The following is a 26682-nucleotide window of genomic DNA, read 5'->3' on the forward strand; positions in this document are numbered from 1 at the left end:
GCTTTTTTCTCTTCACTTTTTGGTTATCTGGGTATGGTGTATTTTTTCAGATGTGCTGATTACCCATAAGTTGAGCTTGAAGTTTTGAATAATGAGCTTCTGAGCATCTCCAGACAGAGCCGTGAGCCAGCAGGCACTTCTGAAAGTGTGGATTTGTCTGTGTCATTAACCGTGTACAATGACCTGTGAAGTCCTAGCAGTCTTTTGGCTGTAATCATTAAACCAGTCTCTCCTACAGGATAAAATGGGAAGAGAGCCTGCAAGCACAGTGAGAGAACCTTGACTGAAAATACAAATATCTTCAGAAAATGCTCTGGGAGTAATAGTAATAAAGAAGAAGTAGAGTGGCAAAATAAATTGCTGCTGATACAATTTTTCTTCCTCTCTCAAGTTTGCCTCTAGTATGGCAGATTTTCTCCCTTCGATAAATAAATGCAAAGATGGGAATTGCTGCCAAAAACTGTCACATTTCTGGAACTTTCAGCCCCTGATTATTCACATTAAGCCTCTCCCCCCACCCCCCAGCAGTACAGTATTCTGAATATGTACACCCACCATTCTGTCAGATCTGTGCAGTCTGTGTCTGGTTCATCTTCTGTGTCTTTGATGTGCTCCATAACGTAGGCAAAGAGAGGTCTGATAGTCTCTCTAAAAACCTGACAGTTTGTGTGACAATCTGTCCACGAATCCACAGGCTCCTTGTCAACCAAATGAGCCTTTGAATATCAGAGGTTTCAGAACAGCGCTTGCAGCATTGCATATGCACCAAGGGGAGAGTACAACAGGCTTCCTTGTAACCTGAGAGATGTCTGCCTTTTCCTTAATCATTCCAGGGACATCTCATCATTGCTTGTTGGCTGGTTCTCAGCCCCGCACATGTCGGGGTTATTTAGCAAAGCTTGATTTACTGGAAACTGCACGTGGAGAATAATTTGTAGTTGGGAGTAGAGGAAAAACCCTGGGAGGGGGTGGAACTTCCAGGCTGTGGCTTACTTCTGTTTTTCAGTGTTTTTTTGTTTGTTTCTTACAGTGACTCTCTTCCCTTCAGTTCCTTTACCCATGCAAGTGTATGGATTTTCTTCAGTATTCTCCAGTTCTCTTGTGCTTCCTGTTGCCTTGGGTTCCTCTGTTCTGCCTTTCTCTGGGAACCCAGTGTACTGCATTCCTTAGTTACCTTTTGTGTAAAAGGATGGGGTCATGAATTTAACTCAGCTTTTTTTTTTTTTTCAGTTGGGACAGGAAACTGTTAGCTGGGCCAGCTGCTGCAGTTTATAAATGGGACTTAGGGATATTCTCAGCAGAGAGAGATGGAAGTTTTAGCTGCAGCATGACTGTCCGAGGTGGTGGGAGTTTTGTTGGAGGCTCTGTCAAATACCAGCTTTGGCATGATGGCATTAAATCTTAGCTAAAATGTTCCTTCCTTCCTTTCTTCCTTCCCAAAATAAGCTCCTGTGACAGGCCTGACAGGGGAATGTGCTTCGTATCTTTTTTATTGTATGACAAGTATTTGATGGCTGCCAGTTTTGTTTGATGGAGTTTTTTTTCCCTCTTTATTCCCCCTTGAAAGTGCTGGTCAGCCTTTGAGCGAAACTTATGCCTGCATTTCTTAGAACTCTTGATATTCTGGCAATTTCCTTCTTTCTTCTCCGTTTCCCTTGGCATCGATTTCTCTGCTTTCCTGTCACTCTCTCATGGACAATGCTCAGTTGTTTGAGGCAGCAACCTGTGATCTCAGAGCTCATCCTGATTGTGTGGTAGACCTGCTGGTAGGACCCAGGTGCCCCTGCAGGATGGGCTGTGCAGCTGCCCAGCACAGGTGCTGGGATTTGGCAGGGGTGCTGTGCCCTTAGTGCTGTGGGTACCACGTTATCTGTGCAGGTCAGCCATGTGCAGGACTCCTCTGAAGCAGATGCTGAAAACTCTTGATGTTTAATCGATGCCTGGGAAGCCTGTTTACCTGCACTTGTCAGGTGTAATTGATTTGGGCATTTACTGTGAATTCCTCACCTTGGCTAAACTTCCAGCTGGGAGGAGAGCAGGGTGATACTCCCCTGCAGCAGTACTGGCATTAATCTGGGCCTTTCACAACGCTGTTGCTGTACTTTCCAGAAAGCCTGAGTTACCTGCTGGAATTTTATGGCCTTTCTCTTTGAAGCTGCTTTTACTTTCCAGAGTTTGTTTAGAGAGTTGGCAATGCTTTGTTTGTAGTCTTTCAGAAGGGTGTGCTTTAAAGCAACCTCACAGAACACAGTGTTTCTTTCTCTTTTCTCCTTCTTCCCCTTTTAATTGCTTCTGTAGTAATAATTTCTTTTTTGCTGGTTGCCTTTCTTACTTGAAGATAACATAAGGCTTTCTGCCTGCTTCCAGGGAGGCACTTGAAGCTTTTGGAAGTCCCTAAAACCATTTTGCTGTGGGGTACCTGGTTTTAATTAGACTCTTCCCAGGGTACCTTCATAGACAGCCTGACTCTGGTGTGGGATCGCAGCCTGGGTCTGTAAACCCATTTTCACTCAGATGGAGTATCTCGGTGTGGGACCCTGGTTCTGGGAAGTCCTGGGATGCATATTTGTATTTGAGTCACCACGTGCTTTAGGGACTGTAGGTTAACCTTTTTGTACCTAGTTATCCTGTGTTATCCACAAGATAAATCCAGCCATCTTCCTTCTCCCCAGCTCTGCCTCCCTCAAGCTTTGTGGAGATACAAAGTGTTCTGTGGGATTTTATCTGTGAGAAGCTTTCTAGATATGCTGCAGAATTAATATTTTGCTTTCAACCCAGGATAATATTGCAGACATGAGAAGATCTGTTCAAAGAGGAATGTACTTCTGCTCCTGACTAGTTTAACTTGCCTGTGTTCTTACTGTGGACACTACTCTCTTTATGCTTTCTCTGAATCTTAATCCAAAATTTATGATCTCACAGCTTATTGCCGAAGGAAAGAATAGAATGGAACAAATTCAATGCTCTCATTTCATTATTGGTCTCAGCGGGAGGAATGGATGAACCCACACATGAACAGCAAACAACAGAGCTGTGTTTAGAAGTTGGCTTTGGCTGAAAAAAGTCTCTTTTTTTTTCATATCAGCAAGCTGTTTGTAGTTCCTTGCATCTTTTCTCTGTTACCTTTTAAGAAAAAAAGCATATGAATTTTCAAAAAAGCAGTTTAACCCTTAACTTCTATGTGATATGCTCTATAGGCAAGTTTCTCTTCCTTGTTAATTGGCTTTTATTTTTATGTGCATTTGATGGGAAGGAGGAAAAGTGAATGAGCTAACTGCTTGTTGATACCAGTAAATGGGCTGAACAGAAACTCCAGAGGAGTGAGCTCAGGAGGTGAAGAGATTGTTTCTTGCAGCATATTCTGAAATTCCCAAACTCCCTGTTTTGGACCAAAGCTGATAGCAGTGATTGATTGTGTGGGTTGATTTTAACACATCCACAGGGTCATCCAGTGAACAGATTGGTTTGGCTCATCTGCCTCTGTACCTAAGGGAGGGATGCAGGTACACGGGGTAATTTTTCAAATCTGTTAGGAGCTGTTTGCGTGAGACTTCTGAGTGGTGAGAGTGAACAGCCTGATCTACAGCGCGTGTGAAGCAGTGACCTGCTGAGGTGTGGGGAACCTGGCTGCACCTTTGCTGCCCTGGGGCACTGCTGGCAGCAAAGCTGGCTCCCAAAGCTGGCACTGACCCACGTTTCTCTGCAGCTTCCATGGCAGCAGCCGCATCCAGGGCATGTGTGTGCTGCCTGTCCCCAGGAGCGTGCAGGCAGGCCACAGTTGTGCTGCTCCTCAGGGTGGTGTGAGGTCTTATTTCTGGCTTCAGAAGCAGCTGGAAGCAGGAATTTGAATGTCTTCCAGCTAACATTTGCTATGTAAGAAGTAATCTTTGCTTTCCTTACCTGTTTCTCTCAGAAATTTGCGGTGCCCATGTGGGGCACACCACGTATTGCCCTGCTCACAGCACTGCCTCTCGTGTTCTTTTGGGTTTGAGAGGGGCTTGCAAAGGGCATTTTGCTGCAGGCTGGTGAGCGTGGATGTCAGGAGAAGGGATGGAAGCAGCACGTCTGTCAGGTGCGAGGCAGATTGCACCATCCAATCTCCCGGCTGTCATCTGCAGCATTTGTCAGGGCCTCCACTGCCCTGCTCGTTTCATCACAGCTATCATTGGCATTCATCTAGGCTGGCAGCATTTCAACAGCTGTTAATCCTCTTTGTATCTCTAAACACTGTGACCACAGACAAGCTTCTATACTCTGAGGTGTCAAAATATCTCAGGATATCTGTGGTGGTGGTGGTTGGGTTTGTTGGTTTTAAATCAAGACACCTTCTAATCTATTGACCCGAACTGAAACTGATGGAGAAATCTTTGTTTCAGTGTCAGGTTTTTAATGCTGCTGCTTGATGTTCACAAATCATTTCACCTGAAATCTGATTAATTTTGATTTCCTCATGCTTGTTTTGCTCAGTTTTCTGTTTTACATGTTACTGCAAGTAGCACATGTTCCACTGAAGTTGTGAGGAATGTGATTTAATGTTAGTGTGAGAATGAGCTGGCAGGGTTTTCTCTTTATGTTTCAATTACTTTCCCTCCTGAAATAACCCTGAGAACTCAGTCTTCTGCTATTATGTTTTCTTGCTTTCTTTGCTATATGTTCTGGAAAGGGCCTGGGCAGTGTAGTGAGGTGTAGTAGTGAGTGTTGGAGTTTCTCTGCATGTTTGCAGCCAAGGAGGAATGCTGAATTAAAATTACTCCAAATTTAGCTCTAAGTTTTAAAATTGATTCCCTTTGGAAGGGAATTTTTAGCACAAGGGTGTTTTGGAAGAGTGGAGAGCAAGGGTATAGCAGCAAATCTGTTGTAGAAAAAGAGCAGGGTAAAGGAAAGTGGTTCTGTTGCACTTTAGGCTCTGGTTATGTATTTTTACCACTTCTTGGTGTTTTTATTATTTGCTACGAACCATCATTTAATAGCAGGGCAAAAATCTTTCAAACTAACATTTCTTTGCTTAGTTTGTTTGTCTTCTCTGGAGAGCTCTCACCCCATATGACAAAGCTCTGATGTTCTGAAGTTGACTCCCCTAAGGCTCAGCTTTATTGAGAGAAGTGAAACATTTTAGGTGGTTCATTCATTCTTTCTGTGTCTTTTGTTATTTGAGCCCTTATGGTGTCCTTTGGTCATGTTTTTAAACTTATTTCTGCAACTAAGACTGCCAGGAGCTTTATTTAATAATAGTTGAAGTCTCATGTTCAACTTTTTCTTTGTGAGCTGCCATTTTATCTCAAGCATCAAATAATGTGAAAGTAAATTAAAAGCAGCGTTCATGTCTTGTAATTTCGTGTGGAATGTTCTCTCTTTTACTGTACTACTGAATATCGTTTTATGAAGATAAAGGACTTCACTAAGACTACAGGCAGCTCAGACTTTGTTTCAAGTGCAAATACCACACCTTGATCCTGCTGAATAGCCCTTGTGTGGAGGCGACCCTGCTGAAGCTGGGGGAAGTGCTCCGGTGGTTCCTGGCTTAGCTCCTCGTTTGCAGCTTTATTATAAAGCCCTCAAAAGTTCTAGGCCACTGGAACGTTCTCTCCTGCCATAGTGTGGTGGGTAAACTGCTGAAAATGAAGCAGATCTTGTGTTTGAAGTAGTATAGATGAGAATAGTTGGAAAATTGTTCTCTATTAGTAGAAGCCCCAGATCACAGAACCTGCTGTGTCTGTGCCCATGCTGAAAGACCCTTCTCTTGCCCATTTAGCCCATTTGTTGCTCATTTAATGTTTAGGACAAAAGGGAATGTGACTTTCCTAAGGTTGGAAAGAGTCTAAAGGCCAAGGAAAATCTATTTTAAAAATCTGCTTGTTGAACAAACTCAGATTTAAATTGTAGCCCCCTGTTTTTATTACTTGGGGAAACATTTAAAGTTACTAATTCATAGGATTAGAAATAGTGTTTTATTGGGTTTTAGAGTTTTTGGAGGGGAGAGGTCCCAACCAAAAGCAAGAGGCCCAGCTGGATCACAGGGAAAGAGGTTTCCTTTTCATTTTTAAAACTCAGCAGCTTTATCTGCAGGTTGAAGGTGTTCTATGCCCCTCCTCAGTCTTTGCATGATGCCTGGTGGTTGCTTTGACACCAAGCCTTTCCTCCTTCCCCTCACTGAGATTCTTGACTCTGTTCAGGCTCTCATTTGCCTCCTTTTAACACCTTCAGAATTCAGAGCTAAAGCCTGGCTTCCTTTCCCAGCTATTTTTGTCCGTGTCCAGAGCTGATGTTGTTGAAGATGAGCCTGACCAAAGTGCTTTGCAGTTGAACTTTAATAAAGTAGGTAAGGTCGTGCCAGAACCACTTTAATCAACAGCACATCCAGCAAATGATTCTGTTGGCCATCGTTCCTTTCTTCAGGTGGGTTAAACACGACCTCATGCTGGGGCTCACGTACAACAGATTTGTTCCTGTTTTCCTCTCCTGCTGCTGTTTCACTACAGTGCTGCAGGCTAATGGTGTCTGATGGGACTACTTCCTATTGCCTGAAAAATATTTAAATTTGCTACCTTGCTTTCTCTTTTTCCCACTTTCTCTCATTCTGATCTCTCAGATCCAGTCCCTTTGAGAAATCAGACAGTATGAAATATGAAAATTGCTTGGGTAGTAATTGGAGAAATGGTGAGACCTTTGAAGCCCAATGGAGATAACGCTTACATCTACTTATTCACATTATTTAATTTTTAATGGCAAATTTAATTAATGAAGCACAGGTCTTGTGGTTTCATGTGTGAATAAGTAACAGCAGGGAGCTGTAAGTCATGAGGTCTGTTTACAGGCCAGAGAAAAAGGCACCATTAAAAGCTGAACTTTTCAATATAGGAAGGAGAAAAATGGATTTAATAGCATTGAAGTTTGACCGCTCTGTAATAAGTAAGTAAACAAAAACATTAAAGATAATTTGCTGATAAAATGCATTTTGAAGTGGTTAGTCCTTCATGATTCCTCAGTTTAAATCTGTCTCCTAGGTCAAAGTTTGAAAAGCAAAATCTGTCCTGTGTTTCTTTTGGTATGTAACATAAATTCAGGCACTAAAGATAAAACGTTTAAATATAGCACCTTGAAGCCCAGGTTCTGAAAACCTTTATAAACCTTTCAATTAGCTGAGCTTCACACAACTTCAGAGATACAGGCAGCTGTTATCCCTCACTTGCAGATGGAAAACGGTGACTTGCCCAAGATTGCACAAGTGGCAGAACCACTAATAGAACTTGAGTTATATCTGTCCTTTCCTTTTTCCAACCACTGAACAGTATGTGTTGGCTCATCATGCGGAGGACCAGCTGCATTTATGGGAAAATAAATGAAGAAGGGCAAGAGTAGTGTTCTATATAAAATGACCAAATTTGGGGAGAGACGAGATAGCAGCTCGAACTGGCCCTAAATGAATAGCCGTCCTCGCTTTCAATACCATTTTGTCACTTTTTTTGATTGATTATTGCATATTTTCTGCTTGTGCCTTTTCAGAGTAAGAGCCTTGCAGATGAGCTTTGCACGAGGTGGTTGCCAGTGGAGTCCAGAGGCTTTGCCTAAAGCAGCTTTTTCAGCAGCTTAGTGACACGAGACCTGTAGTGCACTCACTGGGGGAGTGCAGCCCTTCCCTCCTGCTGATTGTGCCTGGGAGGCTCCTCAGTGCAGCTCAGAGGAGGAATTCATCCTCCACATGTAGTGACTGAGCAGTTGTGAGCTAAAACTTTCTGTGCAAGTTCAGGAGAATTTAATGCAAACCTCTTAAGCCCTGCAGCAAGACACTCAAGACTCTGTTTGGCAGCGCCTTAACTGAGACCTGATACACCTCCCTATGTTGTTAGAAGGGAAACAGGCTGCATAATTTTCTTTTAAAGAATAAGTAACATAAGTAGAAGCACTGAAATGTAAAATGGATTTTCCAGTGCTAGCAGCCAATTTTGATACTTGCATGTCAGTAACTTACAAGATCCTTCACAGCAATTAATGAAGAGAACAAAACATGACCGAACTCAAAATAGCTCTGTGCTGGAAACACCTTGTTTTTGTGGTTACATGGAATAACCAAAGCTCATGGTTGGTTGGTAGTGACCTTTTCCCCCATTTTCCTTTCACAAAAGTGAGCCTTGGAATGAGGGATGTGTTGTGGCCTTGATGCATTTTGTTGAAAATAAAATTGACTCTTAAATATTTCTGACATTCTTTGAACTGAATATTCTGTTTCTTGTTGGAAATTGTTATTAATTATAGAAGATGACTTTATGACAAGATAAGATCTGAAATGCCTTTAATTTTTAGAGCTGAGCATTCTATTCTTTGTTTCAGAATGCAGAGATCTACAAGATGACATCCGAGCAGTATCAGGAGGCAGTCACCAAGGCAGAGGAACGGATAAAGTGAGGAGCCATTTTTGTTCTTTTCAGCAGTTCCAGTTGCATTCCATAACATTTTGTGTGTAGCTTCTGGATGTTCCTGTCAACAGAGTGTGAAGTTACCTCCTGTCAGGTACTGAGGGGACTGAGGAGGTGCAAGCTGGCATCTTCTCTTTCTGTGCTATGCTTGCAGAGTTTAGTATAAAGTTGATAGATCTTTCAAGGAAGAATGAGTGAGAAGAGAGGGACTTGAAAAATTAGCATTAAATAGGAATATTTTCTAGGGTTTTCAAAATAGCAATGGAACATGTTTAATCTGTTCTAACTTTGACCTTTTATACTTAACCTACACACTGTAGCATTGGGCTGGTGCCTGGGGGTAGGAAGAATGGCACCACTTCTAAAGTTTTCATTGTCCAGGGGAAAAAAAGATAAACAGTCTAAATCTCATCCCTGTTAGTTTCAAATTAGAATTGTAATTTTCACGAATACTTTCTTAGAATGGGTGCAATGATTTTTCTGGTCTTTTTTATTTGCTTTAGCACAATAAGTGGACCCTTAATGTCACCTTTTTACCGTGAGCATATATAGTGTTTAAATTATATTTGTATTTGTCAGTAGTGTTATATAACTTATTGTTCCACATGCACTAACAGCTGCCCAAGAAAAAATATTTTCTATAATTCTTAAATATTAATGAGGCTAAAGCAATTACGCTGTCAAGAGCAGCACTCGAATCTCAGTTGGGTAAACAGTTGGCCAACATGCAATAAACTGGAGTAGCAGCATATGTAGTCCGGTTGGGTCCAATCCAGACTCTACAATACTTAATTGCATAAATAGATAATATAGTAGTGATGAATATATTAGTGGGGTGTGCAGTATATTGTGCTGTCTTTATTTAAAATTATGTTTAACTGCCAAAGTGTCACATAACCTGTTGTAATTTCACATTTTTGTTTGGACAGTCAAGCAATAAGTTGCTAAAGAAGCCAAAACAAGGCAGCTAACACATTGCTTGCATTTCCATCCTGTTTTCCATAGCAGAATTTTAAATTCTCTTTTAAAATAAAATTTTAAAAATTCATAGGACATAACTTTCTTATAGTCTCTGATCAATGGAATCTTTTCTTGGATTTACTTCTGCAAATGTGTGATCAGTTTTTATGAACTTATGTAGTGGTGATTTATCCTTGTGACTTGGTAAAGGAAGTGATTGGGACCTGGGATTGTGTTCTTCACTTACTAGTTCAGGCTGTAACTACCTTATTTTTTATAGGCAGTCTGAAGGTTGGTTCCTGATGTTTCAGTTTCCTTTGGTCTGTTCTGTTTCTTGTGAAATGAAGACTGGTAATGTAGGAAACTCAGGAATGCAGCCATTTCTTGCAACGGTTAGTGGCAGAGACCAACACAAATGCTTATGAATTCTTTCTTTCAAGATTAAGAGAGTGTGCTTGTGGTCTCTTAAGGGTTTCTTCCCCTTTTCTTTGAGCCTTTATTATCTAACAGTCCCTGGCTTCTGGCCTTATTGTACAGTGCTCTTGAATTTGATGGCAATATGAACTTGAGCCATTATAAATGGACAGATTCTTTGGGCTGTCTTCTTTGCAGCAAAAAGAGACACCTGCCCTAATGTGAATTTTGTGTGAAAAAATAGCATGGCTGGGAGTGTCGTGAAAAGGGACGAGTGGCACGAGTGAAACTGAGGGTGAAGTTGAATATCATGCATTCTAGTTCTTCACAGTAGAAATTCTCAGCAGTAGCCAGGATTGCACTGAACTGAGCTTTGGAGTTCATGGTCTGGGACTGATCATGCCCTTTGATAACTGTACGTGCAGGAAGAATCATTGCTTTCCCCCATCCTCCTGCAGTGTGTCACTTCCATCAGCGTGCAGTGACCCTTTCCAGAGTGTTGCTTTGTGTACAGAAGACTGTACAAACACTCCTAAAGTGTTCTTGTGCCTCACACTTGGGTCATGATAGGCTGGGACAGGGTCAGGGGAAGGTTTCCTTCCTACACTGGCATCCGTGCTCAGTTGGTAGGACTTGAAGTCTGTGAGTTGTGAGGATCTCTTGTTAGGCATCCTACGTTCAAATCTTTCTACAGCTTGTTTATTGTAATAGCCTACAAGGTCCTGTGACTTCACAGGAAGGAATAGTTTGCTTATCCTGGTTTGCACTTTTGTATTGGACATAGAAGTACAGTTGGTGCTGAGATAGGTTAGACTGATTCATGCAGATCTAGTTCTTTGGTTCACAGGAATAAAGTGACACTTCTGCAAAATTATGTGAAATGGGATATTAGCCAAAGGATGAATGAAGTACAGGTCTGCCTGTTTCCAGTGCTGGACTATGATATCTCCTTAAGGAAAGGAAACCAGGAGTGGCACTTTCTCCAACTGCAGAGAGTCCACATCCTTCACCACAGTGTCTCTTCCTGAGCTTCTGTTATCCATGTTACACTATGAAGACCTGCCCCTGGCGCCTGTGCCTTGTGAGACCAGTCTACCCTGTATTTGTTCTCTGCCACTGTGTATCAGCAGAGCTGATGGAGGAAAAGGGAAATAGGGCTGGGGCTCTTTCCACAGTGAGTACCCTGTTTTTCGAGTCCGTGTTGAAGCAAAGAGAAGAACTATCTGAAACAAAACCCCAGTGTTTTCTTGGCATTTAATGACTTTTGTAATTCTTTTATCAACACTTACAGCTCTGCACAAGTGGTCAAGCATTCCATGGACTGTTTCCACTCCTTAGTGATTGTCAAGCATTGCAGAATTTAGGAATATTGTACACCTTTCCACCAGTGACCCTTCACAGCATGCCTGCGAGGTAGGCAAGTAAACCTTCCTGTCTCCCTTTGTATAAAAACAGAAGTGAAGTACTTAGTGCTGAGCTTTATATTAAATCACTGACACAGTCATTAGCTCTTGGTTTCCACTTCAAGGTTTGATTTCTGCATGGCCTGACTTGTGCAATGGACTTTGTTCCTCATCTCTTCACCTGAAGCCAACCTGCTCTCATCTCCACATACCTCCTATTGGAGAGTCTCCTCCTTTGTTCTGGGCTCTGTCCAACCTGTTTTATTTCCTCCCAGGAAAAAGATCCTAGCAACAAGATACCACTGAGCACAGCTTTCAGCACCTTAAGCAACTTGCCCTTGTTGCTTCCATGCTGTGGTGAATTGGACAGTTGCCATGGACATATTGTCTCAACTGTGTTGTTATAATTGGTGCATTGTTATTTTTCTCTTTTGTTAACCAACAGAATTAAAGTCAGGGGACCTAGAACTTCCCCTGCCTTCTTTCCCTGTTTAGCAAACTGTGCACATCAGTAACCACCCACAAAGGAAGCAGCGTGTAAATAAAAAGCCAGTGCTCCCCACCCTTCCCTTCATTCCACATCCTTTTCTCAGTGTTCATAGAGCCATGACTCAGACTGGGTTTAGAGAAGACAACTTGCTAATCCCCTCCCTGCTACAGAGAATAAAATGGCATTTCATTCCAGGCTGTATTAATGCACTCGCTCCAGGGATAAAGCAGCACTCCCTAAAGGCAGTGGCCAAATTTTCTTTCTGTTGCGTTGTCTTTGTCTTCTTTTGAGTGTTACATTTAGATTAGCTTCTGAGGATTAAATGTTATTACAGTCCCTGAATCTGTTAAGGGGAAGGAAAAAAACATCAGTAAAGAGGTTATGGCTTAGTGCAGCACTCTAGATTTATCCTCAATATGATGGTTTGGGCTTTTTTGGTTGGTTTTTTTTTTTTTTTTTTTGTGTGTGTGTGTGTGTGTGTGTGATTTATTTTCTTTTGTGAAGGTTGTCTTATCACTTTTTAAAAATTTTATTTTTGTAGTTGTTACTTTTGGATGCAAGAATTGGCCTGGGTGGGGGTGTGACTCTAACAGGTAAAGCTGCAGGAGTCGGGTGAGGGGATTAGGAAGCTGTTAAAAGATAAAATTGTTCTGAAGCTGAGTTTCTCTCTGAAATCTCCCTATAGCTTTCAGAACTGTTTTGGAAGCTGCTTACTGATGACTCTGTTGCTTTGCATGTTGTGCTGAGAGGACTGCCTATGCTTTGTGCTGTTATCAAGGAGTGCATAAAGAATCTGAGTTGATCTTATCCTGGTGGAGATCAGCTGTGAATCCAAGGCAGCTTTCCAATGGAGAATCTGCCAAAGAGATTTACTCCATGTAGGACCTACTATGTGAGAGTTTCATTTAATGGTCCTGAGATCTTTAAACTTAATGGACATGAGTATTGAGAGTGATTACATTAGAGAAACCAGCAAGCAGTAAGTATCCTCCTGACTGAACCTGGAGTGAAAAACCACACTGACTCAGTGAGGGTGGGGGAGGAAAGGTCATGGATGGATTGTCTGCTGGCAACAGGGAATATATGGCTTTCAGTACTCATGGAAATAAAGGTTTTATTGAATTACACAAGATTTTATGGGGCTGATGGCCCCTCAGAATAGCAAGATTAACTGGAACCTAGAGAAACTACCTTTTTATGTTTCTTTATGTAGATATGGAAAGTTTATAAAATAGTTATGTGAGTTTATATTGAGTTTGTCAATCTTGAAGTCTACTATGAGGCCTTGGGTATTTCAACAGAGGACTGTGCCCAGGAGACAAGGTCTGAAACAGTTATTATATGGACAGTTGTGAAGCCAAAGGAGAAGGGTAAAGACATCATAGTTTTCAGACAAAATTGCTCTGGGATTTCTCCTATCATTAGGTTAGATAAATGATTAATTTAGTGTTGAAATTAAGAACCTCTCCAACAGGGATTTTAGAGTTTTCAGGAGTAAGAGATTGATTATTGCTGAAAGCTTATCCATAGCCTTACCTCAACATAGTCCTTTTGTGCCCTGCAATGATGATATTTTCACCAAAATTATTTGACTTCGTCCCAGTCCTGTTCTTCCCTTGGTGCTTGGTTTCTGCTAGCTGTTCCTTCTTCTGTCTGCACTGAGTCTGTTTCATAATCCTCAAATAAAGAGATGGGTTATTAGTCAAAGCTTTTCTGTTTCTCACTTTTATAAAATTGCTCTTAGTAGGAAATTAAAATATTCTCTAAGAGATTATAATGCGTGAGTTTCCTCAAATTTATTTCAGAAGAGGGCAAAAGTATATGGGTGAATTTTGACTTTGTGTAATTTTATCTGGTGTGCATTTTACTGAAAGAAAAAGTTTCTGATCACTTTCAGTTCTGCTTCACACAGTTTTTCACTCATTACCTTAGGATGTAAACATTTTCCTTATGAATTTTGGAAGGCCTATTGTTAACAAACTACTTGTACCAGTGCATTGATTTCCTAGCAACATATATTCCCCTGCTGCTTTAGGAATATGGTATGTGGAAATAGAAGTTGAATATGTGCAGTGGATTTGCATAAATTTTCCAGTTGGCCCAGATTATTCTTTTTTTGAACCAAATTTTAAATCTTGAAAATTTATTAGATGATGTGCTTTATCCAAGCTGTTGAATGTTCTTTCTGAAGTTCAGTTCTTGAGGATTACTAAGATGCTGCTTCTAAATAAGATTTTTGTTTTGCCCAGTTAGTAAAATGAGTAACATTCAATCTTATGTTCACAGTATTGTGTTTCCTCTCATGCGTGATGAGGGATGAGTCCAATGAACTGAGGTTGCAGTTCTCTTAGCTCTGGAAAACTGGTGTCTCTAAAAAAGTGCAGGAACATTTCTTCACTGCTACATTGGTGGAACTTGGGCATTTATAAAATAAGATTTGAATAGCAAGGACTCAAATAGCAAAGGAAGAGGTGCCAGAAGCTCCACGTAGTCTGTTAGGGGTGTTTCTGTTGCTATCGATTTTTACATGAAATGCATTTGTTTTCTGTAGTAATGTTGCCTTTATAAAGCCCTTAGATCAGGGTTTTTTGGCAGGCCAAATGCAGATTGTTTTCAAAAGCATGGATATTTGTGCAGCTGTTAAAACAAACCTCAGTCATACTTCGTGCATCAGAGGACATGAAATATTTCAGTTCACAGCTCTTTATTGTGGAGAATACAGTGAAAATAAAAGCAGATCTCTGCCCTCACATTGGGAATTGCATATTCCAACATGTGTCATGGTGAAAGCAAGGTTTCTCCAGGTTTCATAGTGTCTTATTATGTATTTACAAATAATGGCAGATCCACACCAAAATCCAGAACTTTTTCTGCCTTTGGCCTTCCCCTTCCCTTGGCTTGAGTTGGGAAAGGTGTAATGAATATTAATTAATGATCCAGCTTAGCCTGTTCCTGCTGTGTTTTTCTGCCTGTCTTCAATGTGTGTGTGGTGGAGTGTGCTGGTGGTAGTGGTGTGGGGCTGATCTGTAAAGGACTGAGGTTAAAGTTGTCTGGGGAAGCTTTCCATAAAGAGTGGTGAATTAAAGATGTCAGAAGCAATAATGCCTGAGAAACCACTTGTTACCAGTGAATTAATGACTTGTTTGCTAATTAGGAGCCTGAGGCAAAGTTGAGGTAACACTCTAACAATCTGGTCATTAATTCAGTCGCAACTGATTTCAAGGGCAATGTTGCTATTTTGAACAGTAATTGTATTCCTGACTCCAGATTATACACTCTGTGTCCTTGCTATTGAGTCACTCTCCTCCTGAAGTCTTGGAGGGATGGTAGAAGACACCAAAGGCAAGTACCAGCTGGGGAAATTTCAGGAAATAGTTTCTTTTATAGGTCAGAGCTTTTATATTTTTGCCCTCTGAGGAAATAAGGACTGTGGCAGGACTGCTGTGGACACCTTGCACATGGTGAAGCGTCTGCACAGACGAATTTGGTGGTGTTTAATGCTGAGCTGATGGGAGATTTAAGTCCTTTTCTCCCTAATAAAAGAGAAAAACCATCTCTGCCATCAAATTGGGCTTCAATGACTTTAAATATTTATTTATTTATTTATTTACTTGTGTGATTTTTGCATTTTTCTTGCTAGTCCTGGCAGTTGCATGTGTGGGACATATACTTACCATACCCACTGCAATTCAAGCTAATTTGACCCAAAAAGCTGGTATTTGGAAGGCAGGAGCACTTGTTCAGGGATGAATATTGTTTCCTTGGAGGGAGCTGGTCAGTGTTGTGCTGACTGCAAGGGCCACCAGCAGCACACTGGAGCAGCTTCAGGAGGCACCTGAGATGCTTCATGTGCTGTTCTTCAGACTTAGAACCATGTTATCTAAATTGTTTTTTATGAAGTTTTTTTCTATTTTCTGAGGACTTCTTGAGTTTACAATATTCACTTAAAAACAGAAACAAACACACAAAACCCCCCCAACATCCCCCCAAAAATGGACTTGTAAGACTTTTTGTGTGTGCTTGCTTGGAAAGCACCATTATTGATGTTGTCTGAGGGATGAGTAGCTGCTTAATGGGGATCTTTGCTGAGTCAGTGTTCAGAATTGCACAGCTTGGTAAAAAGGGGCACTGTGGTTTTGAAGTTTAGAGAATGTGGGCAGAAGGAAGGGAATTTTTTTAATAAGGTGAATGTTTAGCTTCAGATCCCACCTGAACTTCAACACCGGCAGCTTCATTCTCCTCTCTAAATTTATTTTGGCATCTTTAGCAGGACATGCCACTCTGTCAGAGCACAATATACTAATGGACTCATATTTTTGTCCATCCCTTTGTGTAGTGTGAAGTAAACTACAGGAACCTAGTGCAGTGCTCAGTGGCATTTTGGCAAAGTAACTGCCATTCAAATGGGTAGTCAGGGTTTTCTTTTAAAAAAAGAACATTTCCTTTGCAGTGTGACATTATTGTAAGATCATCTCACATAGGAGACATTTACTGAACCTGCTGCCCCTCATGTCTTGTGGTTATATAAAATGAGCATATCACATCTTCAGTTACCTTCTTTAGAAAACTTTTGAGGAAGGTATTTAATAGACCAACAGTTCCCTAACTAATTCCCAGACATTGTAACACTGTCACAACCAATATATTCTTAGGGCTTGTGCTGCATATCTTCTACAGACTGCATGCCTTCCATTCCTGACCTGAGATCTTAAGCAGTTTTTAGATTTTGTTTTTTATCTGAAGAAAGAAAATCCCTATTCGGGTCACTTGTTGGGCTGTGTGTTGTTTTCAGATTCAGTTATTGCTTGCTATATTGCTTTTCTGCCTTGTGGGAGCTGAGCCAGCTTCCTTTCTGATTCAGAGAACTCCTTCCAGCAACAAGATTCTGACTCATTCCTGCTTGGCTTCCAGAGACTGTTTTGCTGCTAACTTTAGGCTCTTCATCTTTGCTAGTCAACTTTTAGTAGCTTGGCATCTTTGGGAAAAAATGGTGCATGGCTTTGTGGGCAGGAGATCCAGTTCTGTTAACTTCTGTATCTCTTGGCAAGTGAAGGAAGAGGCAGTAGTTTTCCTTTCATCTTCCAAACTGGCAGTTTCTCATAGCTCAGTATTCTACCATCATAATCAGTAAAGAATTTACATCCAAATGTACATTGGAATTATCCACTTGTGGGGAAAAGTCTCTCATTATTCTAAACCACTTGCCATCTGCCATGCAAAATGCTAATAGGGGTGATTAGTTATTGCATTTGCAGGTTCAGTAGGATAAGGATAATATTATTTTATATGTTTTAGTTCAGTTTTTTGCTAATTGCTACCCTTCTGTTCCCCCAGAGACCCACAGCTTATGGGGTCTAAGGAATCCAGTTAAATTTGGTTGAAACTGCAGTTGGCAGAACACAATAAAGTATAAGTGAAAGTCTGTCAGGATGACCCATTGATCAAATGGGAAATGACCACTTGTGTGTGGGGATAAACCATGTAGGAGGACAGGGGAGGTTGTGACACACTGGAATAAGTCAGATGGAGAGCTGGAACCAGCGTTGCATGGGTCACACAATCTCTTTGCATCAATTTCATGACGGAAATGAAGAAGTTGTTGTTGATTTCCAAAATTAGAAGTTGTTACAGAAAACTGCTAGATTTTAGTCACTTTCAACATCAATCTGTATGTTCTAGAGTTTGGGGGTTTTGTATGTTTGTTTTTATATTTGTTTTTTTGTTTGGTGAATGAAATGTGGTTGGCACAGGCTGTTTCTGCTGAATGCAGTACAGTGACACAGCAAGTGGCTGACATTTGAGACTTGGACTTCTGTGGTAACTTTTGTTCTCAGTGATAGAATCGAATTACTTACACAGAAGAAGATTTCAGAACAGCTTCTGCCTGTCTGTGATTGGAAAGATTGGAGGTATCTGTCCTGGGAAGAACAAGGGTGCAGTGAGTGCATGAACTCCAGTGGGAAATTGGGTGTCAGTTTCAAACAAGCTGTCAAAACAGGAATTGAGGTTGGGAAGTACTTGAGTGGCAAATTCTGTAGGATCACAGAGTCACCCAGAAACTCACAGTACTTTAAAATATTCGTTCATTTGGCACTTCATGAACAACGTATGGAAAAACAGAGTGGGGTGACCTGTTATTAAAATGCAGCTGTCAAGAGGAGAAAGAGAGAGGGGAAATAACCACAGGTGTGCAGGAGTGTGCTGCTGACAGTGTCACAAGGCATGTGAGAAGGATTTAGACAGGAATACAGCAGCTTCAGCTGAAATTTGGGGGTAGCACCCCTGTTCTTCTGAAAATTGTCATGAGGTTTCACCTTTTCTTTTAGTTTGTCCCCTCTTGTTCTAAACTGTGTGTTACTTCTGCAAGCTTTCTATTCCACCTGGATCAGTGGCAAAGCCTGATGAGCAGTGTTTTGAGTACTTGAAGCTGATCAGAAATACTTCCTTCCTGATCATATTAGTTTAGCCTCATGAGACATGCAGTTCGTTTACACTGTGCTAGATTATGTAGCTTAAACATTACTGATTTTTTAGTAGACATTTGGATAATCTATTAAGGTTCTTCCATCTCTTATTTCCCTTGCCACACAGCTGTAACACAGCTCTTACCTCTTCCATTCAAACCACGTTATCAAGCTGATGTGCAGGATCAGGGAATCCCATAGCTTGTAGTGAGGGCACAGTGCTTTGTGATAGTGCAGCATCCTGTGCTGAAAGTTAGCTTGCCTGGCTGTTTGTTCTGTGCTGATGAGTTTGTTATATGTGAATGAAATGCTTCAATTGTGTTTAATTTTCTGCTGTAAATGTCAAGGATGCAATAATGAGAGAGAATGAAACCTTTCTATGTGCTGTGTATTGCATCTGTCTGGAGTAATTTTTTCTGACATGTTAGAGAAGCTATCAGAGCCAACTGCTACCCAAGGGAGGATGCAGTTTTACAGGTCAGTTAACCACCTATTGGGTTTTATATATGTACAGTGCAGCCTGGCAGCACACCACATTTATGTGACCAAAGCATCACTGAGCTTAGTCTGAAACGTGTGTAATGGACCCTGGATATATAAACACACTAAGCAGCTATACAACGAGTCTGATTCCTTCCCAACATGCAGAAACTGCTGCTTTGTGCCCTAGGATTTACTGGCAGTGCTGCCCATGCATCTCATTGTTGGTGTCTGGGACTGTCTCTGCTCCAGTGACTCTGGTGACTAATGTGGCTTGCTCAAGTTGGTTCAGACACTGGTCTTAGTCAAATAATGCAGCAGAAAGCAGCTAATCCAGTCACTGGATTTTGTGGCCCACATGAAATTCCAGGTTGCTGGCCCATTTAGGTTTCTGCTTGCAGCTGTGTGCTGGAGCCACCTACTTTTAAGTTGGCTTATGAGAGACCTTGTGTGTCTTTGTTTGTCAGTTTTTGAGCAGAGGTATTGAAGTGTCTGAGTTTAGAAACCATCAGCTTCTGTCTTGAGTTTTTTTGTTCAGCTTGAATGGTTTCCCAGAGTAAAATGTAAAAAGAAGATCTTGCTCTTAACTCCATCTGGAATTGCTGTTCTTCCCAGTAAAGCCAAGTGATGGTGTGTTACTCACTGTGGAGTTACTGATATTGCACAAGGCTAAAGAGCTGCCAATTCCTAAAGCACTGAAGTTGCATCTCTGCTTGGGTAGCTGATCTTCAGCTGGGTGGAAGGACCAGCAAATACATTGACCTTTTCCAGCTTTCCCTTGCTTTCCAATACTGAGTCTGTAATTCTTTAAAAAGGGAACCTGTTAGCAGCACCTGAGTAGTAGCCACAGTGCTGTGTTTGAAACCTTCTGTCTCTGGGTCTGTATCCTGATGATGTGGCCTTAATTGCTTTTTGCAGTGAGTTGGGGTGTTTGTCTTTGGAAACTGGTGCTTCTTGATGAATTGATGGACATTGAGACCGGCACTTCTCCTTCTAGTGCAGTGCTTATGATAGAAATTCTCAAAGTACCTTGCTTTAACCTCCCAGACACTTTGTACTTCTTCATGGGGTTTATATCCATGTAGGAATGAATTTGCCAAGACAAATGAATGCAGTTATTGACTGAAGCAGCTGTTACCTGCTGCTATTGAACAGTTAGGAGAGGGTTAAGAAGAAAACCTCTTCTGAGCCACTAGATTGGCCCTGACTAAGATGAATGTCTAATTCACTCCCAGCGTCCTTACTGCTGCCAGTAATAAAAAGCTTGCTTCACATATTCACCCCACTGCAGACGTTTCTCTTAAATTAAATATCAAGAGGACATATAATAGCACCATTCCACGCCAAGCCAATATTATCAGATTGATGTCAGCAGTGATAATAGAAGAAGGATAAGTTGATGAGATTTCATTTATTAAATAAAGTAAGGGGAATTCACAGTGATAGAAAGGATTTGGTAACTCTCGGTGTCAAAATGCAGCAAGATAGTGCTCATTCTGCCTTACCTCAAGGGATAGTAGAGAGAAGGATGCCCTTTGTTTCATTTTAAGAAAACCTCTCCCTTCTTTTCTAGACAAAGACCTGATTTAAATCTCTCCATGGGAGGGGAAGTTCTGAAATCCCAGATTTCATGTGTATGTAGCCTTCCTGCCCATTGCACACTGACAAGGCAAAGGTTTCTTTCCTCTCTGTGATAGGGGAGGCACTGCTAATGAATTTTGTTTCTAAATCCATCTTTTACTTTTTCCAACCTGTCATCCTTCCTCCTTTCCTCCTCCTTTAAACAGATGAGAGTGTGTTTTATTGATTTAATCTTTCATGTTCTGTATGTCCTGCATGTATTTATTTCCAAAGTATTGTAAGAGCTTGTCTTCCATACTTCCATCTGCAGATATTGTGCTGTCACTTCCCAGCCCGGCCTTTCTCTCCTGCCTTTTCCCTCACAGCTGTAAATGAGCCTCTTACACCTGTTTTGATAATAGTTGTAGCAGTTGCAGGATATTTTATTTTAGACAGAGACCAACTGTCTACCTCATTTGGTGGTGACATATGCTTAAAAGTTTGACCCACTTTAGGAGAAAGGTCGAAGCATACAAGGCTTCTGCTAGTTGTATATAGAAACCTCATCCCTTTTCCACCATTTTCCTTTTCACTTATATGAGAAATAATAGTAAACACCCTCAATGACACATCAGGAGCAGTGTGATCAGGTGTCCAGAAGATGAATTCTCCTAGAGATTAGTTAGTGTCAACAGCCTTGAGCTAGGCTGAGGGTGAAGGGAGATAGTTGATGAAAGTCCACCTCTTCTGGAACTAACCCACAATGTCATTGTATTCTACACATGTGTTTGTAGTTGGATGCTGCTGCTTTAATTCCTTTTTGTCTCAGAAATGCATGAGGAAAGTCAGACACCTGTAAGGTGCAGCTGTTGTCTGTGCACAGGGCTGCAGTTCTCCCAGTGTGCAAGCACTGCAACCTGAAGCTGAGTGTTAATGTGAGCAGGAGAGTGGCACCCCCTTGATTCAAACTGGGCAGGCATTGTGGTTGCTGTGCAGGGAGGAGAGTATCTCAGGCAGCTGTTCACCAGAGCACTTCAGGTACCTCTTTCCAGTCCAGATGGGTACCAGAACTAATCTGCTGGATGTGGATAACTTGTGTACTCCCAGATTCCACAGTACCTTGTATTGATAATTACCTAAATCAACTTTGCAATTTGTTGATTAGTGTCTCTAAATCTGTTTTGAGAAGCTGGTGCAATTGATGCATAACCACAGCTTGAGGTTTTGTTTTGAGGAAATAAAGAAGAATAATCTTGTTATTTTGGGTACATGGTACCACATAAATCCTCCCTGTGTTGTGGGAAGTGGTGTGTAGGAATGCTGGTTTAAATACTTGCTGGGCAATGCATACTGGTCTGTGCTGATTGATCCCCTGCCTCTGGTAGGCTTTGGGCAACAATACTCTTTTTTTGTGGCTTCTTGCTCACCACTGTGTGGCTTTTAAATAGCCCTGTGGGCTGAGCACCAAGGGGTCTGTTAAGGAAGAGGGCCACAGACTTTGCAGCACTGTCTGAGCCCACCGGGGGGTCCTAACTTCATAATTATTCTAGGCAGTGAAGACTGATACCATAGGAAGGACAGTGATCTAAAGCAAAACAATTCCTGTAGCTCTCCCTGCTGACAATGACAACCTCTAAATATTTCTATGATATTTGTACCTTGTTCAGTTCAGATTAATACAAACTGGTTTGTTGTGTGCTGTACCTTTTAGCTCTTCCAGGTTTCTCTACTGAAATTACAAAATGCCCTTCAGTTTAACATCACTGAGTTTAAAAAAAACTAATTTTAAAAGTCTTAACTTTTTCAATGAATTGAGGGATTTGGTGGTATTTCCTGACCTGGTATTGTTTGGTATCATTTCCACAGTCTCACTGATTTGATTAGAGTGATATTAAAGTTAGTGACAAAGCAAAATGCCAACATTATGAGTTTCTGAAGCTCTCTCTAGGTTCTTTTCTATCCCAAAATTTGAAGATTTTTTTTTTTTTAAGAATATGGATTTTCAAGGCTTTAAAGGTGATTTGCTATATAACATAGAAATTAAAAATGAACACTAACCCTTAGGGACTGTGCATGGAATAAGTTTCTTCTAAAAGCTGTGAGATTAGTGAAGAGGTAGGAAAAGAAGCCTGTATAGTATCCTTGCTGATTTCTGGTCCAAATCTCAGTGTTGTAGTGTGGCTGTCATACTGATAAATTTTTCCTACTCTCTCCATGTATGTTGGCAGTAAGACTGAGGACTGAAAAAGTATCAATTAGACTATATCTCAACCAAATTATTGTGAGAGTGTGCCCAGGTTGCTGATATGGAAAAGACAAAATTGTTTTTCTTTTGGTCCTTCCCTTCTTTCCTGAGCACCTTACACAGATGTGCATGATTTGGAAACTCATATCTGAGCTCTCCAAAAGCATTTAGATTTTGGTTTAAGATGACATGTTTCTTAGAAGTCTCTTCCACCTGAGAGACTGTGACATGCCCAGGGACAGGTCATGTTTTCCCTCTCTCTGTCTTGCTATGAAGCTTTTTTTTGCTGAATGAGTGCCTGTTGTTACTGTGGAAATGAATACATCATAGCATGGCATTAATATCTGCCTGTAGCATCAAGTGCTTTGGAAGGAAGGGGTGTGTTTGATATTTGGGCACAGATCTCTAAGCATATTGGAGCAGGAAATGCGAGGAATTAAATGGATTTATGGTTCAGGAGACGACATCTGAGGATTGCTACACCTAAGCATATGTTCTCTTACTCTCTGGTAAAACATACCATGGCCATGGTGCTGTGAGTGCCTGCAATTTGTGTCTGCCTGTCTGTGCAGCTGATGTCACTGTCATTACTGTGTTTGTGCCATTGTTGCTGGGATTGTTTTACAACGACCTTCCCCTTTATTGGTACTGTTGCTGATGATGTGCCATATGTACACATGCACATTAGAGTAAAAGAACATCATCCTTAATTGTTCCTGGGTAGCTGTCAATGCCATTTACTGAGTATGAATACTAATTTCTGCAGAACTACAAAGAAGCAGATATCTGGTCTTGCTATTATTCTGGGGTTTTTTCCAGTCACTGGGAGAATTGCAGTGCTTCCAACCATGCTGGATTTCTTGTACTGTTTAAATAGATGAGAATTCAATAGATTGAGGTGACTCATTCAACAAGTCTGTTCAGTTCCTAGTCAGACTGTTACAGATCTGGTGCAGGCCCAGCCAGGATTTCTTGAGTTCTGCCAAATATTTCCAGTGTGAGTTGAGAAAATCATTGAAACTCTTGGACTTGGGGATTTTTTTCCTCCTCAATGCAGAGGAGAGATGATGTTTTGTATAAGGGTGAAATGGCCTTCTACACCAGCTAAGAAAGATCATGTTCCTTCTTTTTGCTAAGTACCCTGGATTTTTCAGTTGAAGTACCCTGTTGGTCATTTGACCCACTTTGGTGATTGGTGCTCCCACCAGTTTCTCTATTAGAACTACATGACTCCAGCATAAAATTAGTATGTGTGTTGCTGGCAGAGTGGTAGTAAGTGGTTGAAAACTCCTCTTCACACTTCATTCTGTGCTTGTTTTCCCTGCAGGAGGAGGAATGCTGATCCTGTCTGTGCAAACCTGCAGTCTGAAATCCTGAAGTGCTACCAAGAAAACAAACGTGAAGTGCTCAAATGCTCGGAGCTGGCGAAGGAATATCAGCGCTGTGTTAGTGCAGCTCAGAAGGTAACAAAAGCTTCTCTGTTGTACTGGCTGGCTTTGCTGTCTTGTTTTGCATGGTGCTATCTTCTGAGAAGTGTTTTTGAGAGCTGTGGTATCTGTTAGTCAAATTGCAATCTTCATAGGAGACAGATCTTCCTTGGGATCCGTTTTCCCACATTCATTCCACATTTTCTAGTCACTCAGCGTGTCCCAACTTCATTCCTGTCAGGGAGTCCTGTTGTACCAATCTGCCACCACAACAGAAGGACCAGTGCTCCCAGGTTTCAAAGTCAGTCAATGATTTTCCCTAGTTTTACCTTCTTGGATGTTGTATACTGCAAATGCTAAGTAAATCCTTTGGCAATATCTGCAACATTTTCAACAAGCTCTTATAGATAGGAAGATAAACCCAGGATAAACATCTCCTGTTAATGGACTTTGCAGTTGGAGGTCTTGCTTCTTTTCATTGCTGCATGGGGAAAGGTTTTGTACTGGGCAAAGCTGCTGTCTGTTAAGAAAATTCCATACTCCTAAAAACTCTTCATCTTGTGTGGGAAGCCAGGAAGCCTTATGGCTCTTCCTTCTGAGATGCAGGGTCCCAGTAGGTTCTGTTGATGCCTTAGGACAGTGGCTGCTCAGTACCTTGGAAGAATTTCTGGCTATTGAAACAAGTGAAGGGGAAAAGAAAATGAAGTATTTGGACATTACAACTAGGGTATGGTCCTGGGCCATGAGAGAATTCAGTGGGTCAGGTGTCCCTCAAGGGCAGGCTTTTCTGTTTTGTTTTTTGGGGTTTTTTTGACAGTAGAAAATTCTCTAAAAGGTGCTGAGAATATAGTAAAGGGGATGTGTGGAAAAGGATGGAAATAGAAAATTGAGACTCCTCTCATGGGATTACTAAAGCAAAAGGTGGGGGAGAGGTGGATATTTCATGGAAGCAGTCTTTCTCTGCATTAGCATTGTGAGGGGAAGCTGTATGCCTGATTTAAGTATAACATGAAACAAGCTGCCAGCCGGCTCCCAGAAGAAGCCCGACAGAAGGAGATGGGAAAATTGTCAGGATATATTAGACCAAATGTTGTTGCTAGTCCTAGTGGAATTTTTTTCCTTCCTGTTTACAAAGAAGGTCTTTGTATGTCTGCAAATCAGCAAGGTTAAAGCTGCCAGGGAAAGGGCTTTTCTCTGATATCTCTAAAGTCCCCAGCTCCCAAAACATGTGGTTTCTTTTTCTTCCTCAGCTTTAAAGTGGTGCCTGTGCTGCTGCTGCACAATCCATGCCCCTGGTTGCTGTGTGCAGAGCACTGGTGCATCTATTGCCAGCCTCTGTTATCCTCCTTACCTCCTCTAAATCAGGCTTGTAGCCTTTTCAGTGGAGTATATCTTTAGCAAATGCATTTACCAATACATCTTTATTGCATGCAGTGCAGGCAGAATGTGATTACCAAGGAAGACAGATTGCATTAAACTTCAGCATATTTGCAAGCTGCGGCTCCAGCCCGCCTGAGAAAGGGGCTGGGATGCTGCCAGCCCTGAGCCCCAGCCCAACATTATTAAAGAGTGAATTGGAAGCTAAATGGTTGGTAACAGCAGAGGGCAGTGAAAGATCCTAATAACTTGTATCTTTTTTGAATTTGGTGGAGGTTTTGGTAGGCTTGCTTTATAAACCAAAAGGTGGGGTTGTCTGGTTGTCTTCATTCCCAGAGTCTTCAGTGAAGTTCAGAATTTTTTTTCCCCACCATTATTAGAAACTACCTGGAAGGAGAAGTGCACAGGACATTAATTTGTTGTGGATGATGACAATGTGGCAGAAAATCTTGCCATGTTTTAAGAAGGGGCTTGAGAGACTAAGGAATAGGTAACTAACGCCTTGCAGCTAGAGGTAGGCAGTAGAGGGTTCTGCAAGTACAAATTCAAATGCAACCTTTGTAAGGCAATATGTCTTCTGTAGTTTCCTTTTGTCCCAGGACAGATCAATTCCCTGACAATTTGCCTCACTGCTCTTACTGACTCTTCTGACTCCTGAGATACATGTAGCAATCACAAGCTGTTGTTTTATCATGTAGGATTAAAACTCCCTCCTCCCTTCCCCTTTTTAAGCTGTTATTTTTCTTTAAGTCTAAATTAGCATCTTATACCAAATGGCTTTGTCTCACGCATTCCTCTTTCAGGAAATTCAGGTTGGAGGTATGTGGAAAAGAAAGGCCAGAATCTCTTCATTTCTTCTGTATTTTTTACCTTTTTTTTAAAAAAACACTATTTGTTTTCCAGTGCAGGAGGAAATGTAATCAAAGTTGGATGTGTGACTTCCTCTCACTTGCATGGTGGTGATTTGTTCATTTGCTTTTTACTAAGGATTTTATAAGGCTTGCTGAATATTCTTTAATGAAGCATCTGCTTCTCTGCAAGTTCCTTTTGATGGCTGGTAAAAATGTCTGCAGGGCATGGTACACATTAGACTCAGAGAAAGCCAGCTCTAGATTTCTAGATTGAAAATTACAGCTTACAGTGGATGAGAATAATTCTTTGCCTCTTCCCCTTTACTGTGTTTGTTTGAGACCATTCCTTTGGACACCCATTTCCCTTTGCCTGTTGTACAAATTTCTGAGCCAGGAGTTGAGATATACCCTCAGTTATTTCTTCCTCATGACCAAATATGTTAGGTAATCATTCAATGAGTTTTAAAATTGATTTTCTATTGGCTTTCTGTACAGCTCCTCTTCCTAGAAGAGGTTACTTTATTGTGGTGCATGATAGAGATATAGCTATTGTTACCTGTTTTGTATATTTTCTGGCTATTGGGCCATCTCTTGTAG

General features: G+C 41.3%; 1 protein-coding gene across 1 annotated transcript in view; it reads left to right on the forward strand.

Annotated features, from left to right (window-relative positions):
* Positions 1-26682, forward strand: part of CHCHD6 (coiled-coil-helix-coiled-coil-helix domain containing 6) — a 112866-nt gene that overhangs the window by 49976 nt on the left and 36208 nt on the right. Inside the window, 2 exon segments of the mRNA XM_059856532.1 lie at positions 8329-8399; positions 23758-23893. Of these exon segments, the coding sequence (XP_059712515.1) occupies positions 8329-8399; positions 23758-23893 (207 nt within the window).

The sequence above is a fragment of the Haemorhous mexicanus genome, chromosome 11, assembly GCF_027477595.1.
Source record: "Haemorhous mexicanus isolate bHaeMex1 chromosome 11, bHaeMex1.pri, whole genome shotgun sequence".
In the NCBI taxonomy this organism is placed as follows: domain Eukaryota; kingdom Metazoa; phylum Chordata; class Aves; order Passeriformes; family Fringillidae; genus Haemorhous; species Haemorhous mexicanus.